An 18,712-nucleotide genomic window follows, 5' to 3' on the forward strand; every position below is an offset into this window, starting at 1 on the left:
ATAAACCTTGCATTATAAATTTAAACCCTAAAATTAATTAATGTTAGCTAACTAAAAATTAGTTTTTTATATGTTTTTAATATGGTTTTAATGACATCAATTAATAATGTATTTAGTACCTCTTTAGTTAGAGCTATTAGCAAGGTAGTAACAAATAACAAATAATCACTTTTGGATGATACACATTCAACCACATGCTATTCTCAATTCATAGAAAATGTTAAGATTTGAATTTATCTGATAAAAAATAAATTATAAAAAAATCAATTTATCTAAATATGAAGGCGATACATTTTTTTATTATATATATTTAGATCAACAATAATATATTTTTATTATTTTTAGTATAAAAAGAGATTTAAGTTTACTCACAAACATACATATTTGGCTAAGTACTACTTGTCTCTTCAATTATATATATATAGGTGGATGCCTTATTCTATTTGTACTCTTCCCTTTCTTGAGTGGCTTTATTTTCTTTTATGGCCCTAAAAGATAGATAGGTACAACAAAATGCTCTTTACTCTTTAGTACTATATCTCTTTTTTCTGGCCTTGCATGCATTGGATTGGTGTCATCATGAAGTAGTGCATAACTTTGAAAGTCTCTAACATCATCTTCTTGGAGGTATCCTTCTCAATATGCTTGTTTTCTTTTCTTTTTCAGGGCAAAATATTAAAATTTTAATTTTCTTTTCAGTTTCTAAATAAGGTTTCATATTATTGAGAAACACCAAAGTTAGTTTAATTTGCAACTTAGTCATATAGATACCTTATATATATAGTTAGTTGTTGTCTTTGTTTGTTTGGTTTGGATCAAGAATCTTGACTGTTAGCGATACTGTTAGAGATTACTATATTTTTCAGAAATATACATTTAATTTCTCCTATTTAGTTATCTTACAACATATATTCTTATAGCATACTCTTTTTATTATGTGTGTTTTTTTTTTGTCTTTATCATGAGATTATCTCATTCTTATAGTAACTAGCATGCATCCATGGGGCATGGATACATGTTTAACTTTAATATTTTGTTGAACTATATATCATCTTATTTCTATTTTCGGTAATGTTAGAGAAACACAAATAATGGGTAAATTTAAACTGTTTGAGCTTATTTAATTTTTTAGAGTAAAATTTCTTTTTCGGCTCTTATTTTTTTCAGTTTAGACAATTCGCACTTTAATAATTAGAAAATAACAATCTATTCCTTATCATTTCCTTTTAATTTCATTAGACGCATGAACTCTTATCCTTTAATTTTATTAGACGTATGAGCTCTTCTATAAGAATTTTCAGTAAAAGATAACGAAAAATACTTATGTGTAACGTAATTTGTATGACCTAATCTTTATCGGTCCTATGTAAATGATAATCATTCGATTGAGATTGTTTAGTTTCTATATAATCATCAAAACGATATCTTAATCAAATGGTTATCATCCCTCTGCAGCATTATTTTAATGACTGTATAGACAATAAATAATCCTAATCAAATGGTTATCATCCATGTAGAGTAGGTAAAAGTCAGTTCATATAAGTTAATTTCATATGTAAACATTTTTTTGTCAATTTTTATTGAAGATTCTCATAGAAAAAATCATGTCTAACAAAAAAAAAAAGAATAAAGGGTAGATTATCATTTTTTAATTGTTAAGATGTGAATTGTCTAAATTAAAAAAAAAATAGACACAAAAAAAATTTACTCAATTTTTTATTATCTCTCAAATATTATTATTCTATTATTATTCTATTTTGAAGACAAATGATGAAATTAAATGACTCATTTAATTAAGTTTCACGTACAATATATATTTAGAAGACTAACATTCTCACTTTCGCTCCAATGAACAATAAACAAGTACTTAATATTTAGAATCTTAGAATTAATTAAGCATAAATACTAATTAGATATTCAGAATAACTTAGAATCTAATATTTTTGCATGTGGAGTATTAGGCGTCAATAACTTTTGTGATTTGTAACTATCAAATAGTCATTAATGATGTTTTTAATCGTATAAGATTTTATTTGATAGTATAAAATTTAATAAAATTGCTGACCTAGACTTTTCTTTTTTGCATGCATAAAGTATGTTTAAGACATTAATTCTGGATCTCTCACTAGTGTTATTCTGGTGCAAGCATATATTGTTATTGTATTTGAAAACACACTCCATTTCTTCTTCCTAACTAATATTTGAGAGCCACTTGAATCAATGGAATAGAAGCCATCAAGAGTGTTAAGACTAGTTTATACATTAATTTGACTCTATCAAAGTCCAAACTCCAAAGGCCTAACTTAGGACTCTCCACTTTTATTACCCATGCTCACTAGGAGTTTTTTTATGATAATAATTCAAAAATAAATTTAATATATAGATATTCTAAAAATATACAAGGAGTATTTTTTATAGACAAACAATAATGATATAATTTATTCATAGGTGTTAGAAAGAGTAAGAGATATTAATAAAAAAAGAATTTGTGTGTATTTAAGTTATTGTCGGAATGATATAATATAGAAAAATATTTATAAGTGCAGTGTTAAGAAAATCGATATAATAAAGACATAATATTCTATAAGAGTAAAGTATTGTTTTTGCCTCCAACGTTTGGGGTAAGTCCCAAAATTGTTTCTAACATTTCAATCGTCCTACTTAAGTCTATAGCATTTCAAAATTAACTCAATGTTATCCTGCCGTTAGGGATCTATTAACAGAATTGGCGGGAGACAAAATTGAGACGATTTTGAAATATTAGGGACTTAAATAGAACTAAAACGTTGGGGACAAAAACGATACTTAGAAATAAATTTTAATTTTATCTTTCAATAATATCAATTTTTTACTGTATATAATATTCAATTATTTTTTAATCACATCTAAGTAAATTACACTTAATCATACTACTTTTATTCTAAATAATTTTTTTTATATTTTTATATTAACTTGTAAAATTATAAAAAAATAAATTTATTTAGAATAAAAGTAATATGATTAAGTGTAATTTACTTAGATGTGATTAAAAAGTAATTGAATACTATGTACAGTAAAAAATTGATATTATTAAAGGATAAAACTAAAATTAATTTCTATATATCGTTTGTGTCTCAAACGTTTTTGTCCTATTTAAGTCCTTAACGTTTCAAAATCGTCTCAATTTTATCCCGCCGTCAATTCTGTTAACGGATCTCAACGGCAAGACAATATTAAGTCAATTTTGAAACATTATGAACTTAAATAAGGCGATTGAAATGTTAGAGGACAACTTTAGAACTTATCATAAACTTTGGAGACAAAAAGATACTTTACTATATTCTATAATAAATATTCAAATATACTAAATAATTTTGATAAATTCTAATTGATTCTAAATAAATATAAAATCAATACGAAATATACTTAAATATTATATTGATATATACAAAAATACTTTATGTACATTAAAAATGAGTTATTATATATTTATACTTTTGATAATTTGATTCATAATTTTTTTAACTAAATAATCAGTTGTTAGAATACTTAAATTTATCATAATATATAATCAAACCTGAAATAAACTAATAATAATTAAATTTATTTATAATAGTATAACAAAAAAAAATTCTAAAATATTAAATACGTATTTCTATATACAACAATTAATTAATTGCTGATTTTTTACATACGAACACGTAGCATAATTGTAATATATAATATCCTAAATACATTAACATTATTTCTAATTAAATCCACATGGAACCATTTAATAATTTCATGGAGTTTTAATTTATGCATTAGATTATTTATCTATTCACCACTCTTAAAGATAATGAAATCCTCCAATAATCATTAGTTTAAAACCCAAAAATTTGCCTTCAAAGTTCAATGTTGATACTTGATAATAATACATTTTCAGTAATAAAAAAGGAATGAGTTCTGCTAGGGAGACAATAAATTATTTGTACAAATATTGAATTGATTTTGGAGTTTACCAAGTATCAAATTCTTGATTTTTTGGATCTAGCGCTCTAATACCATGTCATAATACAACTCATTTCAAAAATTTCAACTGATAAAAAAAATAACACTAATAATTATCTTTAATACTTCATAAATCTCTATTGTACAACCATTAATTCCTTGTACTTTTCCAAAAACAATTGAAGTGAAGCAATTAATAGATTGAATAACGAAAGCAATACTAGTTGTAAAAATCCAGCGTTAGCGTATGTATGTATAGGCGCAAAAAGTCTTGAAATTATTATGGAAGATGGATGGGAGAAGTGAAAGATAAAGCTGCAAAGTGCATGCAATGGTGACGACAAATTACAACACAGATATCAGAGTTTCCTACTTCCTAATATGACCCTGCATACCATCTTTTTTTCCTCTGTTCCCATTCCAACCGGATATCTATTTAAGCTCTTTTTCTCAAACTCAAACATCTACTCAACACTCTCATTTAATCAGAACGGATCTAGAAATAATATTATGAGGGGCCAATAACGTATATAATATTAAAAATTATGTAAAAAAATTATAAATATAAGATGTATTATAAAAATATATCAACAGAGAATATATTTTAAAGTAAAAAAATATGTGTATATTTTTTACTAACGAAATGGTCGATTTTTCGTATCATAAAATTCGCCGATAATGGAATTTGTGTCAAATTTTTTAGTAATTTTCTTTTCAATATAATTAAAAGACAATTAACAAAAAATTCATCTTTTATTTTGTTTCTAAATTATTTTTCACAATATTCATAGTTGAACAAGATTTTTTAATTGTAGCAGTTGAAACAGAGAGAATTAATATCAAATGAATAAAAAAAGACGGCTACAAGAAGAAAAAGAATTAATTTGAAAATTTTTATTTAATTAAAAAATATTAGTAATAATATCTTTTTCAAATTTTTTTAATATTGTTACTTATTTTTTAGATATTAAAAATTATTAGTATTTAAATTAGACTGAACTTTTATTTATATTAAACTAAATACTAAATAATTTAAAAAAAATAAATTAAAGATAATAATTTATTACAATTAAAAAAAGTTGGGGGCGGCTTCGCCTTATGTCCGTCCCTGCATGCAATAGTCGAAGTTAGTTCGATAATAATTTAGTTAAATATGTTAAATTATTTATATAAAAATTACTGTATATAAATTTTTACTTTTATTATTATTGAATCGAGTTAAATTGCATATTCATAAACACTCACTTTTAGATATTCTAAAATATCGTCATACATTTCAATATAGTCGAGAGTAGATGACTAGATATCATGTAGCCGCAAATGCTCGTGTGAGATGAAACTCAATCTTCTCCATTTCTCATTTGATTATTATTGTTGTCTTGTCTTTGGACTTATTATTAGTATTCTCTATATATTTATTGCCTCTATTTTTTTAATGAAAAAAAGGAAAAAAGATACTCAGATTGAAAAAATAAAATAGATATTTTGGTAACACAATAAAAATATTAGAAAAAATATGAATAAAAATATGATATTTGTTTTCTTTCTTAAAATTAGAGATCTAAATTAGTACTAAATATATATCTAAATATTGTAAATAAATAAATATTTTAAAATTCACCAACAAATAAAAATAAATAGATATAATTAACATTACTTTACACAAAAGTGATATATATTGGTGAATTTATTGATAAGAATAATTTATTTACATAGCATGAGACACTTATTATTTATAAACACAATAATAGTAAATTGGCAAACAAAAATGAAAAAGTAGGCACTGTTTGCGGCGGCTTCCACTTAGGCAAGAGCACATATTCTTCTCTTTTGCATTTCCATTAGGAAACACCAAAGAAACATCCACCAGAATATGAGTGAAAGTAATGCCACAAAAGAGAATACACAAATTAAATGGTTCCTTTGGTTTGGTTGCATTTAATGTAACAAAACCATGCCCCTACTAATTCATTTAAGGTCACTTTGGATAAATTATTTTTATTATTTTTAAATTTTAAATTTGATAAAAAATAAGAAGAATGCCCGTTTATAATTTTAGGCATTATAACATTACAAACTTATCTACACTATATAATTTACTTTAAGAGTTCTTAATCTCAATCAAATTTTAAATCCAAATATAAAGTAAAAATTCAGATACAATTAACTTCATATGAAATTAATAATAAAGAGTTATTTAATAATAATTTAGTCATACCTATTAACAACTCTTAACTATTAATTTCACATAAAATTTAATACACGTAAATTTTCACCCATATATGATTAGATTACTCAGGAGAGAAATAAATTACCATTGAGACTATGACCCAACAAGAGAATTAAAACTTGCAATAGCAGCGAAATGTACAATAGTTGGGCCACAGAGTTTACAAGTTTCTGAAGATTGAAGAAGACCAAAGTGACAATGTGCATTGCTGGCTTCCTTATTTAGTATCATTTATTTGCTGCTCTCTTTACCCCACTTGCAAATTTGTAGGACTATGCAACTCCCAAATCATTACTCATATCAAAATATTTTTTTATATAAAAATATTTACACCAAGATTAAAAAAGGTAACTGGGTTGTTTCTTGAAGACAAGGCTTCCAAATTATTAAAATAGACACGGTTGAATGTGAATATCTGATGAAAATACTCATGAGTTTAACTACTTACTAATTGAGTAATTGTACTAAACTCTCTTGCTCTTCTTAGGATGAAAATGACATCTCACTGGGATACAAACTCTTACTTTTATTATTTATAAGGATTCATCATTTTAGCTCATGAGTTATAACTTAAATGATATAGTCTCTTCATATTCACTTAAGAAGTCGCAGGTTCAAGTCTCTCTATCTTCAATAAAAAAAATTCATTATTTTATTTTAACATTTACTTTAATTAAAGTAATAAATGTGACAACTAAATATTTATATTTATATTAAATCGAAATTATTAATCTATTAAAATATTATATATTTTTAATATATATTTAGTGATTATTATTTTTGTTATTAATTTATTTTTAAGAAGGGAAAAAGCTTATTGATGACAGAAGAGAAGAGGGCGTTACAGAGACACTTCCTTTTCCACAGTCTAATAAATAAATATTCATCCTTATTTCTTTCTTTCTTTTATTAATTTTTTTCTCACTTTATATATTCACTTTACTTTGTTCGGAATTCTTCTTCTTCTTCTTTCTCTCTGCTTCACTCTGTTTCTTCTCTGTTTTTCTTATTCTTCTCTCTGCTTCTTTCTGAAGCTCTTTCATTAGAAGCTTCAACAATGGCTGACATTACCCATCTACCTATGGAACAGCTTCAGGACCTTGACTACTGCTTAGACTCTAACCCTCCTTGGGGTATCTCTCTCTCTCTCTCTCTCTCTCTCTCTCTCTCTCTCTCTCTCTCTCTCTCTTATCATAATCCAAACATAACACAGAAATGAGCTTGTACCTTGTTTCTCTCTCTAGCTTTAAAGTTGCTTATGTAAATATATGTATATGTCACTCTTCATCCTCCATCTTCATTTTCATAATCTTTTGTTGCCATGTGAGAAGAATATATAAGCTTCTTAATGTTTAAGTTTTCCACTTTTATCTTATATTCATTTAAAACGAAGGATAATAATTAAAAAAAAAACAGAGGAAACAGAGGGTTGTAACCTTTGCAGCACTATGATATGAAAGTGTTATTAGAACTTCTTCATGTGGATTCATTTTCTCATTGCAAAATCAAATGAATTGAAGAAATGGAAGAAAGTTTCTTTCTTTTTTGTTTTTTTTTATTTTTATTGTTTTGATTTTGCACATTGTGTTTGTTTGTTTGTTTGTTTTTTTCCTTTGATATCGAATGAGTTATCCCAGAAGTGCTAGATTATGCTGTTACTTCGGTTCTGGCGATATGGATCAAAAAGTTGAAATTTTTATTCTGTTGAGATGGAGTGGGGCTAATGTTTTTTCTGTTTCTGTTGTTTAGCACTTTTTCCCTTGATCTTCGGTTCTGTTTGCTAGTTGGGCTGATTTCAAATTGAATATAGTGAAAATCTATATTTTAACATTAACAATGATGTTATCGTATTAAAATAAAGATAAAAATTTAAACAAATGCACTTTTTTCAAAACTCATTCTTTGGTGTGGAGATATTTGTAATTTTAAATAGATACGTATTTGGCTTCTCTGTATTTGATTATAATTTTAATTTGTACTTGTCCTTTATTGCTATTGATATGAAACAGTACTAATAAGTAATAACAACAGCAGGCCAGTAATGATGACAGTTGTAGTAGAGTTACCATTTTACCCTGACATAACTTCTTCTCCTTCTGGCGTGGGTTGATGAAATCAAAACATTAGCCATTGATAATGATGTTAAAGCATGTGGTCCCCCATTTTAATTTAGGATTAAGTAAATCATTAATCATGTGTTTATGTCACCTGGACACACATACTTGGTAGTAAAGATAGATAGTCACAATTTTTATTTGAATTTACTTATGAGATATATCATAATTCTTTCTCCTCTCTTACTCCTGTATAGATAGTGAATCATCCTACTTAATGATGATGTATGTTATTTGTAAAAAATCTGGCTGCTGTTTTCTTATTGTATAGCATTGTTCTAAGTAATTTGGAATTCTTCATTTCTTGCAAATTCGGATAATGTGATGTGATCATTGGTTTTTTATGCTTTAAGTAATTAAATGTTGAGTTTAGTGATCCAATTTAGGCCACAGCTATCTTGGTTCTCTTGTTTACTTGTATCATGTATTGGATTTCCTGTTGTATGTATCGTATGCTGAATTCTCTCTAAAAATTATTTGTAGATTAATCATATAAAGTAGGGAATTGCATATCGAAACAAACTGTGTATCGATACGCTTTCCGGATTTCTAGTAACTATGGTTTGCATTCTTTTTCTCTTTCACTCACTGTGAAGTTCTGGTCTTGTCTTGCAGCTGAAGCTGTGCTCTTAGCATTTCAAAATTACATATTGATGCTGGGAACAAGTGTGATGATTCCCTCATTGCTGGTTCAAGCCATGGGAGGAAGTGATGTATGCCAAAATTTCCAATTCCTTGCATAAAAAGCAATAGTTGATTTTGGCACACATTTATTGCTTCAAAATTTGTCTTCTTATGTTATTGATTTGATTGTTCATATGATCAGGGTGACAAGGCAAGGGTGATACAGACTCTACTCTTTGTAGCTGGCATTAACACACTTCTTCAAGCACTTTTTGGAACAAGATTGCCTGCAGTAGTTGGAGGTTCATTTGCATATGTTTTTCCGATCGCTTATATTATCAACGACTCCTCATTGCAGCGAATTACGGATCCTCATGAAGTAATTTTCCTTCTTTCTATCTCCAAGTATTTCTGATTTTTGTTTTGAAATAGTTACCAAACAAGGACTTAGAGAGCACCTTAAAATTATAGATTATCTATAGAATTGAGACATCTATACGAGTATATGTATCTATTTCGTAAGCATTTAGATTGAAGTGAAATTTAAAGGTGTATCAGTAGAATCTATTGGTTATGCTGCAAAAATGGTACTAGTGTGAAACTCAATTTTAGTTTCAAAATGTTAATCATTTAACTTCCACTGAATATTTAAACCTTTTATTTGCATATAAATGACATTGGCAAACTAAAAAGAACTAAGGGATCTGCATATCATATAAGCTTCTCTTAGAAATATACTTAAATTTCTTTCTTATTTGGTAGGGTATTGAAAGAGAACTTGCCATGTGATTGGTTTGCAGAGATTTACACAAACAATGCGTGCCATACAAGGAGCTATGATTGTAGCCTCAAGTATTCAGATAATCCTTGGTTACAGCCAAGTATGGGGACTCTTTTCAAGGTAATCATTCACATGTGAATTAATTTATGAAGAAACTAATTAAGAAAAAATGTTTAATTGTTCAAGCATTTACTTTGGATTTTCTCTTTCAGATTTTTTAGTCCTCTTGGCATGGCACCCGTTGTTGGATTGCTTGGATTAGGACTATTTCAACGTGGATTTCCTGTGGTAGGTGTGCCTGTGATTTAAATTCTAATCATCATGATCTTTATAATAAATCGTTCGCTCTCTTTTTCTAGTTTGGTAAGTGTGTCTCGACAGAAAATACAAAGATGAGAAAAAGAAAGTTTCTATTCAGAAATAATACTTGAGGAACATATCCATCTTTATACATTATTTGATAATGCTTAATTTATCCGTGGATACTAACTTTGATGACACTTCCTTTAGCAAAATCCTTCAATTCACCATGCTCATTGTAGCATGATATATACCAATACTTTTCAATTTACTGAAGTTTATATAACTTTCTTTCATATTTTCTTTTTCAGTTGGGAAACTGTGTAGAAATTGGTATACCAATGCTGTTGTTGGTAATTGGATTGTCACAAGTAAGTGCTTTAGCCTTTAATATGAACTTAAACGAAATGGAAACTGATTTAATTTGCATCAAATTGTTCACACACTAATTTGGTATAATTGCAGTACTTAAAGCATGTGAGGCCATTTAGAGATATCCCTATATTTGAACGTTTTCCGGTGTTGATTTGTGTTCCAATCATCTGGATTTACGCCGTAATCTTGACAGCGAGTGGAGCTTACCGGCATAAACCTGTTAGAACACAACACAGTTGTCGTACTGACAAAGCGAATTTGATATCCACTGCTCCATGGTACATACATCAAATAACATGTATTGATTTTCTTCTTCTATGCTTAAATGATTTTGCTGTGTTTGAACTTTAAAGTTTCTTTTCTTTCAAATAGGTTCATGTTCCCATACCCTCTCCAATGGGGTGCACCTACATTTTCGGCTGGCCATTCATTTGCTATGATGTCTGCAGTTCTTGTCTCCATGGTGGAGGTATCTATTTCTTGTTCTATCCGTTGCCTATTACTCCCTCCTTCTCAAAATAACTGATTCTTATACATTTAGATTAATTGAAAATTTAATGTACCTAAACAAAGAAATTGTCCAAATACATTAATATTTCAATAATCCTAAATGAAAAAGAGACACTTGTTTTGAGGAGGGAGTATTCAAATTTTCAGATTTGCAGGATTTTTCTTGAATCTTCTATAGTCCCTTGATCATGGCCTTTCTTGTTGCAGTCAACTGCTGCATACAAGGCGGCATCTCGGTTAGCAATTGCCACTCCACCTCCTGCTTTTGTGCTGAGTCGCGGCATTGGTTGGCAGGTTAGCATTAATTTAAACAATTCTGTATCCGGATTTGATGAGTTATGAATGTACCAAATTTCTAAAATGACATGTTTTGGAATGGAAAGGGTAATATTTATAGTATGGTCAACTTCCTTCGACTGAGGGCTGGAGCTAACCTTGTTTATATTGCTCAGGGAATCGGCATCATGCTTGATGGTCTTTTTGGAACTGGGACAGGTTCTACTGTTTCTGTGTAAGTCCTGATCTTCATCAAGTTATAACCACAAGTTTCTTATATGTATCTTTCAATGGAGATTGATGAGTGTCATGATTGTTTTTCATTTTAGGGAAAATGTGGGACTCCTAGGACTAACGCGAGTAGGAAGTCGCCGAGTTGTTCAGATATCTGCTGGTTTCATGATATTCTTCTCTATGCTGGGTCTGTACATACAAATCATCACTAAAATCATTCCAAATGCTAATCACTGATGCTTCTTTGTGTGCTCTTTTTGTTGTGTATTCTTCAGGGAAGTTTGGTGCTGTGTTTGCATCCATACCTTTCCCAATATTTGCTGCATTATACTGCATTCTCTTTGGCCTTGTTGGTATGTCATGTCATCCCTTTCTCTAGTGAGATTCCATTGCCATCACTACATACTCTTTTTTCAGTTATTCTTCTATTGACTGCTACCTTTTCTTATTCGTCAGCTTCGGTTGGAATATCATTTCTTCAGTTCACAAACATGAACTCCATGAGAAACCTTATCATCATTGGCCTCACATTGTTCCTTGGAATATCTGTGCCTCAATTTTTCAATCAGTATTGGAATCGACACGGCCTTGTTCATACGAATGCTGGATGGGTGAGTTCTTCTTAAGCATCTTTATCTTTTATTATCAGTAAACATGTGCTGCCACTTTCAGTTATTTCAAGACTTCAGTTTCAACTTGAGGCAAATTACATTTTCCTCTCTTTACTTGATTGCAGTTCAATGCATTCTTAAATACCATATTCTCATCACCAGCAACAGTTGGTTTGATAGTAGCAGTGTTCCTTGACAACACTATTGAAGTTGAAAGATCAAAGAAAGATAGAGGGATGCCATGGTGGGTCAAGTTTAGAACTTTTAGAGGAGACAACAGAAATGAGGAGTTCTACACTTTGCCATTCAATCTCAACCGATTCTTTCCACCTACTTGATCTTGATCAAGATTAGAATTCAGAAGCAGCAATGCAAATTAGATTTTCTTGGACCAAAATTCATGACTAACAAAGTGCTAATATTAGCTTTCTTACATCTCTCAATTTTTTGCAGACTATTTATGTAACCATGGTCTAACTGTGGATTGTAAAGCATTTGGGACCATGCTTTGTAGATGCAATAAAAGTGATTCTTTTTTTCTCCTCCTTTTATCTCCTATGTTAGGTTTAGCTCAACCTAGTAGTTTTATAAAGTGGCTGGAACTTATTTAGACAAAACCTAACATGACCCCCCAACCTTTGTAATATTGGCCCATAAACGGAATTTTGGGTCTTATTATTTTCCATAATTCCACTCATTTAATAGTTCCTTTTTCTTGCATAAGTTCTTAATTCTTAACCATATGAGCACTCCAAACCTCAAACATGGTGGTCCTTTACCTACTGGTTTTGAATTTGATTAGAGTTGTGTTTTGTCATTTAAGACTCTAATCAAAAGATTGTTCGTTTGATGAAGACAAAAGTTGCATTAGATTTGAATTGTCGTTTCTTGTAATTTGATAAACAAAAGTTGAAGCTTCTTTCGGCAAAGGGAAGTAAAGAATAATTGTTATCTATTTTAGCTGCCACCACTACAATGGTTTTTGAGAAACTACAAAAGAACATAAAGCTCCCTAAACCATAAAAATCACAATTTTTTTTCTTTTTTCTTTTTACAAATCCTAATTTACAATGTACGATCTCGTATATGTCCCATATTTTGGCCTTTTGACTTTGTCCTAATAACGTGTCTATATCTCTCAATATTTCAAGCATTAACGCACAACACAATTCTCTGCCAAGACATCATAGTGTACGTTTTATGAAAAGGATCAGATTACAGAATTAATAATCCAGGTTTTACAATCATACGAGTTGACCAAACTTACAAAACCCCCATAGACAGATTTCCTAGCAAGGTCTACAATGAAGTTACCCATCACAATTCCCATCATGCAAATCCATAGTGTTAGCAGTTGCATTCACCAAATAAAACTACACTAACAAATTCTTCACAAGAACTACATGAGAAAAGATGAGAAAAGATATAGATTAGGTCCACAGGGCTCCACCAGTCTGGTGCAACATTGCATCGATCTCATCCCCGTCCTCCATTTCAAGCTGAAGCAATCAATACACGAAAAAGAAATAGGGTTATGATGCATATCAAAATTTATTTCTAGCTTCAATGAAGGGTAGGGGGTGAAAGAGGGTGAAAGGGGGCGAACCTCATCAGGAGTCTGTTCTGCTCGGAGACGGCGCCCATCGAACAAGAAGGCGATGGCATTGAAGTCCACAGATTGTTGATCACAATACGCATTCATCAGCTTCTTCAGTTGAGTGTTCTTTTTAATCCTGAAGAAAACTTCATTTCCATCCTACAATACAATAAAAATTATTCTTTGATCAAGTGCTCATCACCATAATACAAAACATAAATCTCCAACTCCATAAAGAACTAAAACTTTTCAAGTGCATTATTAACTCATCATATTATGCATATTTCACTGAAACTGCAACAATTAAATAAAAGGAAAAGCAGCTTTGCTGAACATTGCACAAAAAAGTATTTACTTGCTTGCAATGTCATTTTACAACATTATGCTATGCCTCCACATATGAAGAAAATTGAGGTACTGACATAACATAACCATAGCAAACATTTTGAGCATTGCATAGACACAAGCAGGGTTTGATTTTCAAAAGGGAATTTAGCATACCCATACCTAGGTTATACTTGTATCCCAAACAGCACAAACACACACACACACACACACACAAGAACACATACGGGATCAAACCAATTAAGAGTATGTGTGTGTATATAGCAGTGTTCAATTCCGAACTTTGAAAACTTCGATTCCACTTGCAGATAAAGTAGATAGAGATAAATTCAACACTAAAATAAAAAATATAGCAAAAAAGAAAACTGATCATAAAAAACAGAGTCCCTAAATGAGGAAAATTAAAGATGACACATAAACACAAAAATTCACAGAAAAACATGAGATGCTTTTCAAGAATGTTAAACAATTTTTGGTAGGAATTCGATGGCTTAAAACATGTATAATGTGAGAGAAGGAAAAACAAACCTGGCCTTTGACCTTCAAATTGATGTGAGCAGATTGATCGTTGGGTTTCTTGTCTTCCTCAGCCATCGTTCTAAGTTCTCTGTGTAATCGTCACTCACTCTATGAGAAAGTTAGGGTTTTATTTCAATTTTGAATTTCTTTCTATTGCTTTGCTTCTTTTTTTCATTCCTTAGATGGACTTATATTTTCGGGGAGCTGATATAACGGGCCACGAATCTATATATTGGGCCCATGAGATTCTGTTGGGTCATTCAGTTGGTTACAACAAACTAAATTCTAATAATTATTAATAATTACTCTATCTAACTACGAGGATCACGAATTCAGATCCTGTGTGTATGTTTCACTTACAAAAGTAAAGTATGTTTCCATTGTTCTCAACTCATCAATACGCTTGGACTTGCTGCTACGTGTAACTTAACATTTTGGAAGTCACTTCCATTGCATTTGCGATTTGTATTACTACGATTAAACGGAGTAAAAACGTTTTTTTTAATATAGTATGGAACATTTTTTATTCAACTTTACTCCTAACATTTTTTATTTATATCAAAATTATTTCTGAATATTTTTAATTTTGTCTCAAAAATTTTAAATAGAATTAATATTCAAAATTTCTTTGACTCAAATTAAAAACATTAAGAACAAAGTTAAATGAGATTAAATGTTAAGAATATTTAAAAAAGAGTCACAAATACTAGAGATTAAAAACATACTTTACTCTCAAATAAACTAATCAATTTTTAAAAAATTAGCGAACTAAATTGTTAATGACAAAAAATTAAAGCATTTTTGGTATTATAATTAATTATGGATGTTTTGGCCACTGATAATTTTTCAGAAAACCAGTTGGTACATTTGATTCACCCATTTTCAGTCCAATTAATATATTCTTGTTAGTGATACAGTTGGTTATGAAACTACAAAAGATCGTGATGAAGCTATATTTTCAGATCTCGGTTTGCATAAAGTTAAATCATAGTTGAATGCTTTAGAAAGAAAGAAACAGCGAATTATTAAAAGGAATGCATTTCTCGGGTATTCCCCTTATTTGTGCCTTTTGAATTTCTCCCAATAATGTGTATATCCTCAACCTTTCAAGGCCATAGCACATAAGAGGAGGCTCTTCTAAGACATTATAGTGTACTTTTGTCAAAGGATCAAAATATAGACTTAAGGATCCAGGTTTCATAATCATACGATTTGACCAAACTTGACAAAACCCCATAAGAGATTTCAAGCAGGGCCTACAATAAAGGGTGTATCACAATTCCCATCATGCATATCCATGGTAACACTCACCAAATTAACAACTACACTAGATTACGTATCAAATTCTTCACAAGCATATTCATAGATTGAATTCACAGGGCTCCCCCAGTTTGGTGCAACATCGCATCGATCTCGTCACCATCCTCCATTTCCAGCTGAAGCAATACACACAAAACAAGCAGGGTTACGGTGCATGTTAATATATATTTTTCCCAGCATCAAGAAACAACAGAGGTGAAGAACGGTGCAAACCTCATCGGGGGTCTGTTCAGCTCTGAGACGGCGCCCGTCGAACAAGAAGGCAATGGCGTTGAAGTCCACAGATTGTCGATCACAGTACGCATTCATCAGCTTCTTCAGTTGAGTGTTCTTTTTAATCCTGAAGAATACTTCGTTTCCATCCTAGAAAACAATAAGAAGTTAGTCTTTGATCATGTGTTTATCATCGTCGTCATCATACAAAAAAGACCAATTCCATAAGGAGCTATAAATTTTGACTGTATTGTACACTTAGGACTAATCATTGTGTGCAAGATGACAGAAAAACACCAGGACAAAAGCAATTAGACTTGGTTACCTTTGACCAGATTATATTATACACTCATCATATTTTGCAAAACAAAAAAAAAATCCAGAAAAGAAACACGGAATCAAACCGAAACAATTCATATAACTTGCACTACTGCATAAAAATACCAGGTTTCATCCATAACAAAATTTATGTAGAGGCATCAAACTTTTGTCGATTGAAACGTCAGCATTGAACATTAGGAAACAAAGTGCTAAAAGAATCATGCAACTCTCTAAGGGAACCTTGGAATGTCAATTTACTAACTTCTACATGCAGATGAACTGGTAATGTGTTTTCATGATGAGAAAATAGGGGATAGCAAGTGACATAACAATAAAGCGCAACAAACACACTCTTCTTTATGGCAATTTGGCTAAATAGATATTTAGCTGAAGCATGGATACTCCAAAAGATGAAAAATGAAAAACGAACATGACATGCAAACATAACACTTTAGAATAAAATTGAGGCACTGACATAACTATAACTATGCCATTTGAGCATTCTGTATAGATAGCAGGATTTCAACAATTAGGAATTCGGCATAGTTGTATGTATCTCAAACAGCACACACATCACGCAAGAACACATAAAGGATCAAACCTAATTAATATATTTCCTCTTGGCTAAACAAAACGTAGCTGATAACTTAGAAGTGAAAAGAATTCAACTAGAGCGATGGTTAAGCATAAATCGAAAGAATTCTGGATATTATAAGCAATCATCAATTTAAAAAATAAAGTAAAGATATTAAAAAAAATAGAGAGGGAAAAAAATATAGTAAACAAAAATCACGATAATAAATCAGAACACCAGAGGGAGCGAATGAGCTACAGAGCACTTAAAAACGAAAAATTTATGAAAATCAAGGAAGACGCATAAACCAAAAATTAAAAGAATAATATGATCCTCTTCGAAAAGTACTTTGTTTTTTCAGTGAATTCGTTGGTTCTAAAAACTTGAAGGAGTGAATTTAGTGAGAAAATTTCAGAACATAGAAACAAACCTGGCCTTTGACCTTCAAATTGATGTGAGCAGATTGATCATTGGGCTTCTTGTCTTCCTCAGCCATCGCTCTTCGTTCTTCCTGCGATTCTCTCTCAGAAAGTTAGGGTTTTATTTTGATTTCGAACTTTTAATTTTTCTTTGATTCTTTCATAAAATCATAACCCAGAGCCACGTTTCTATTTTAGTGGCGCTGAAATTATGGGCCAGGAATCTTGATATTCATCAGTGAATTGTCTCTGAGGCCCACAGGCTACATCGATAACTAAAATGGGCCTGAGTTGGATCAATATGTTGTTGGGTCAGAGGGTGATTCGCTAAACAAAATCTGGATTCACTGATTTACATGTTGCAACCAGAAAGAGATTTTTCACTAAAAAAGGACAAAAGAAAAAAGATTTATAAGAAAGTTAGGGTCTTTCTTTTGGGCTTTATCCCTGTATTAATACCAAAGAAGAGTATTTAACTATTAAGCTTTACCCAAACATATGTTTTTTCTTGCCCAAAAAAAAAAAAAAAACATATGTTTTTTGTTTGAATAAAATACTATATTTAAAAATTATTATATATTTTCCTTCTAAAAATATTTAAAAATTATTTGGAAAACTTTTTATTTCATTTGTAATATTATAAAAAGAAATTTAAAAAATATTTGAAGAATTTTTTTATTTCATTTGTGAGTATTAAAAAAAGAAATTGAAAAAACAACTTTTTTAGGTACATAATTAGCCAATATTTATCTTACCTTTTAAATTTTTCTTTTCTTTACTTAACATCTGCACATCACTAAAAAAACCTTGAGTCTCTAATATAATATAACAAAAATTATACTTGTATCCAACAATGTATTGTTATATTAGCAAAAGTGGAGTCTTATTTATTATGTAAAAAGTTATACCAATATAATCATTAATTAGGTTCAATACATAGAAATCAAATTCCTTTCGAGGACAAACAAAAAACTACCACAATTAATCTCCTTTAATTATAAAAAAAAAAGAGTATAAAGCAAACTTATCCAAACGGTCATGGCCATGAGTCAATGTTATATGTTATGGTTATTGTTGGAAGATGAGCTTTTATTCGAACTCAGTGATGTATGGCTCTCCAGAAGAAGTTATCGGGCTTTGATTTGTCAATATTCATTATGAAAATTTGGCACTCATTTTCTTTGGTGCCAAAATTTTGACAATCACAAATATTACTTGTTTTTTAATCGTTTGATCTTGGCCCCTCTAAAACATTGCCTCACGAAGTTCACAATTTTAGTGTCGCAATGACAAATGAACAAATATATCCTACTCAACATATTAACTCTATTGGCTCAGTTCGTTTTCGATCTCCTTCTTGGGGAAAAATGATAAAATTTG

General features: G+C 30.1%; 3 protein-coding genes across 5 annotated transcripts; 1 reads left to right on the plus strand and 2 right to left on the minus strand.

Annotated features, from left to right (window-relative positions):
- Positions 1-488: 488 nt before the first annotated feature.
- Positions 489-12,747, plus strand: LOC112702249 (nucleobase-ascorbate transporter 1). 3 transcript variants are annotated; one of them, XM_029287866.2, is made up of 15 exons: positions 489-627; positions 7,234-7,332; positions 8,929-9,026; positions 9,140-9,316; positions 9,738-9,838; positions 9,931-10,006; positions 10,330-10,389; positions 10,484-10,671; positions 10,766-10,862; positions 11,111-11,197; positions 11,356-11,414; positions 11,509-11,600; positions 11,689-11,766; positions 11,870-12,024; positions 12,150-12,747. In XM_029287866.2, the coding sequence occupies exons 2-15, from the start codon at positions 7,257-7,259 to the stop codon at positions 12,360-12,362; spliced, it is 1,557 nt and encodes a 518-aa protein (XP_029143699.1). In that variant the 5' UTR covers positions 489-627; positions 7,234-7,256; the 3' UTR covers positions 12,363-12,747. The 3 variants fall into 3 exon arrangements, with proteins under 3 accessions (XP_029143699.1, XP_072055128.1, XP_025608997.1); XM_072199027.1 differs by lacking the exon at positions 7,234-7,332 and having other exon boundaries at positions 527-627; XM_025753212.3 differs by lacking the exon at positions 489-627 and having other exon boundaries at positions 7,114-7,332.
- Positions 12,748-13,193: 446 nt separating this feature from the next.
- Positions 13,194-14,884, minus strand: LOC112702250 (small ubiquitin-related modifier 2). The gene is made up of 3 exons (XM_025753213.2): positions 14,495-14,884; positions 13,631-13,780; positions 13,194-13,523 (listed from the first exon to the last, which is right to left on the minus strand). Exons 1-3 carry the CDS (start codon positions 14,558-14,560, stop codon positions 13,455-13,457), a joined length of 285 nt encoding a protein of 94 aa, XP_025608998.1. The 5' UTR covers positions 14,561-14,884; the 3' UTR covers positions 13,194-13,454.
- A 623-nt stretch (positions 14,885-15,507) lies between these two features.
- Positions 15,508-17,547, minus strand: LOC112702251 (small ubiquitin-related modifier 2). Its single transcript, XM_025753214.2, has 3 exons — positions 17,344-17,547; positions 16,019-16,168; positions 15,508-15,921 (listed from the first exon to the last, which is right to left on the minus strand). The coding sequence occupies exons 1-3, from the start codon at positions 17,407-17,409 to the stop codon at positions 15,859-15,861; spliced, it is 279 nt and encodes a 92-aa protein (XP_025608999.1). The 5' UTR covers positions 17,410-17,547; the 3' UTR covers positions 15,508-15,858.
- Between the last annotated feature and the right edge of the window lie 1,165 nt (positions 17,548-18,712).

This window comes from Arachis hypogaea, chromosome 7 (assembly GCF_003086295.3).
Source record: "Arachis hypogaea cultivar Tifrunner chromosome 7, arahy.Tifrunner.gnm2.J5K5, whole genome shotgun sequence".
Lineage (NCBI taxonomy): Eukaryota > Viridiplantae > Streptophyta > Magnoliopsida > Fabales > Fabaceae > Arachis > Arachis hypogaea.

What these genes read in the sequence shown, in the direction of transcription:
- LOC112702249 (XM_029287866.2), top strand. Translation starts at nt 7,257, where the DNA reads ATGGCTGACATTACCCATCTACCTATGGAACAGCTTCAGGACCTTGAC. An exon ending in TTCTTGTCTCCATGGTGGAG is followed by an intron (nt 10,863 to 11,110) that starts GTATCTATTTCT and finishes TTCTTGTTGCAG; the next exon opens with TCAACTGCTGCATACAAGGC. An exon ending in GATATTCTTCTCTATGCTGG is followed by an intron (nt 11,601 to 11,688) that starts GTCTGTACATAC and finishes TGTATTCTTCAG; the next exon opens with GGAAGTTTGGTGCTGTGTTT.
- LOC112702250 (XM_025753213.2), bottom strand. Translation starts at nt 14,560, where the DNA reads ATGGCTGAGGAAGACAAGAAACCCAACGATCAATCTGCTCACATCAAT. An exon ending in ATTTGAAGGTCAAAGGCCAG is followed by an intron (nt 13,781 to 14,494) that starts GTTTGTTTTTCC and finishes ATTGTATTGTAG; the next exon opens with GATGGAAATGAAGTTTTCTT. An exon ending in CAGAACAGACTCCTGATGAG is followed by an intron (nt 13,524 to 13,630) that starts GTTCGCCCCCTT and finishes TGATTGCTTCAG; the next exon opens with CTTGAAATGGAGGACGGGGA.
- LOC112702251 (XM_025753214.2), bottom strand. Translation starts at nt 17,409, where the DNA reads ATGGCTGAGGAAGACAAGAAGCCCAATGATCAATCTGCTCACATCAAT. An exon ending in ATTTGAAGGTCAAAGGCCAG is followed by an intron (nt 16,169 to 17,343) that starts GTTTGTTTCTAT and finishes ATTGTTTTCTAG; the next exon opens with GATGGAAACGAAGTATTCTT. An exon ending in CTGAACAGACCCCCGATGAG is followed by an intron (nt 15,922 to 16,018) that starts GTTTGCACCGTT and finishes GTATTGCTTCAG; the next exon opens with CTGGAAATGGAGGATGGTGA.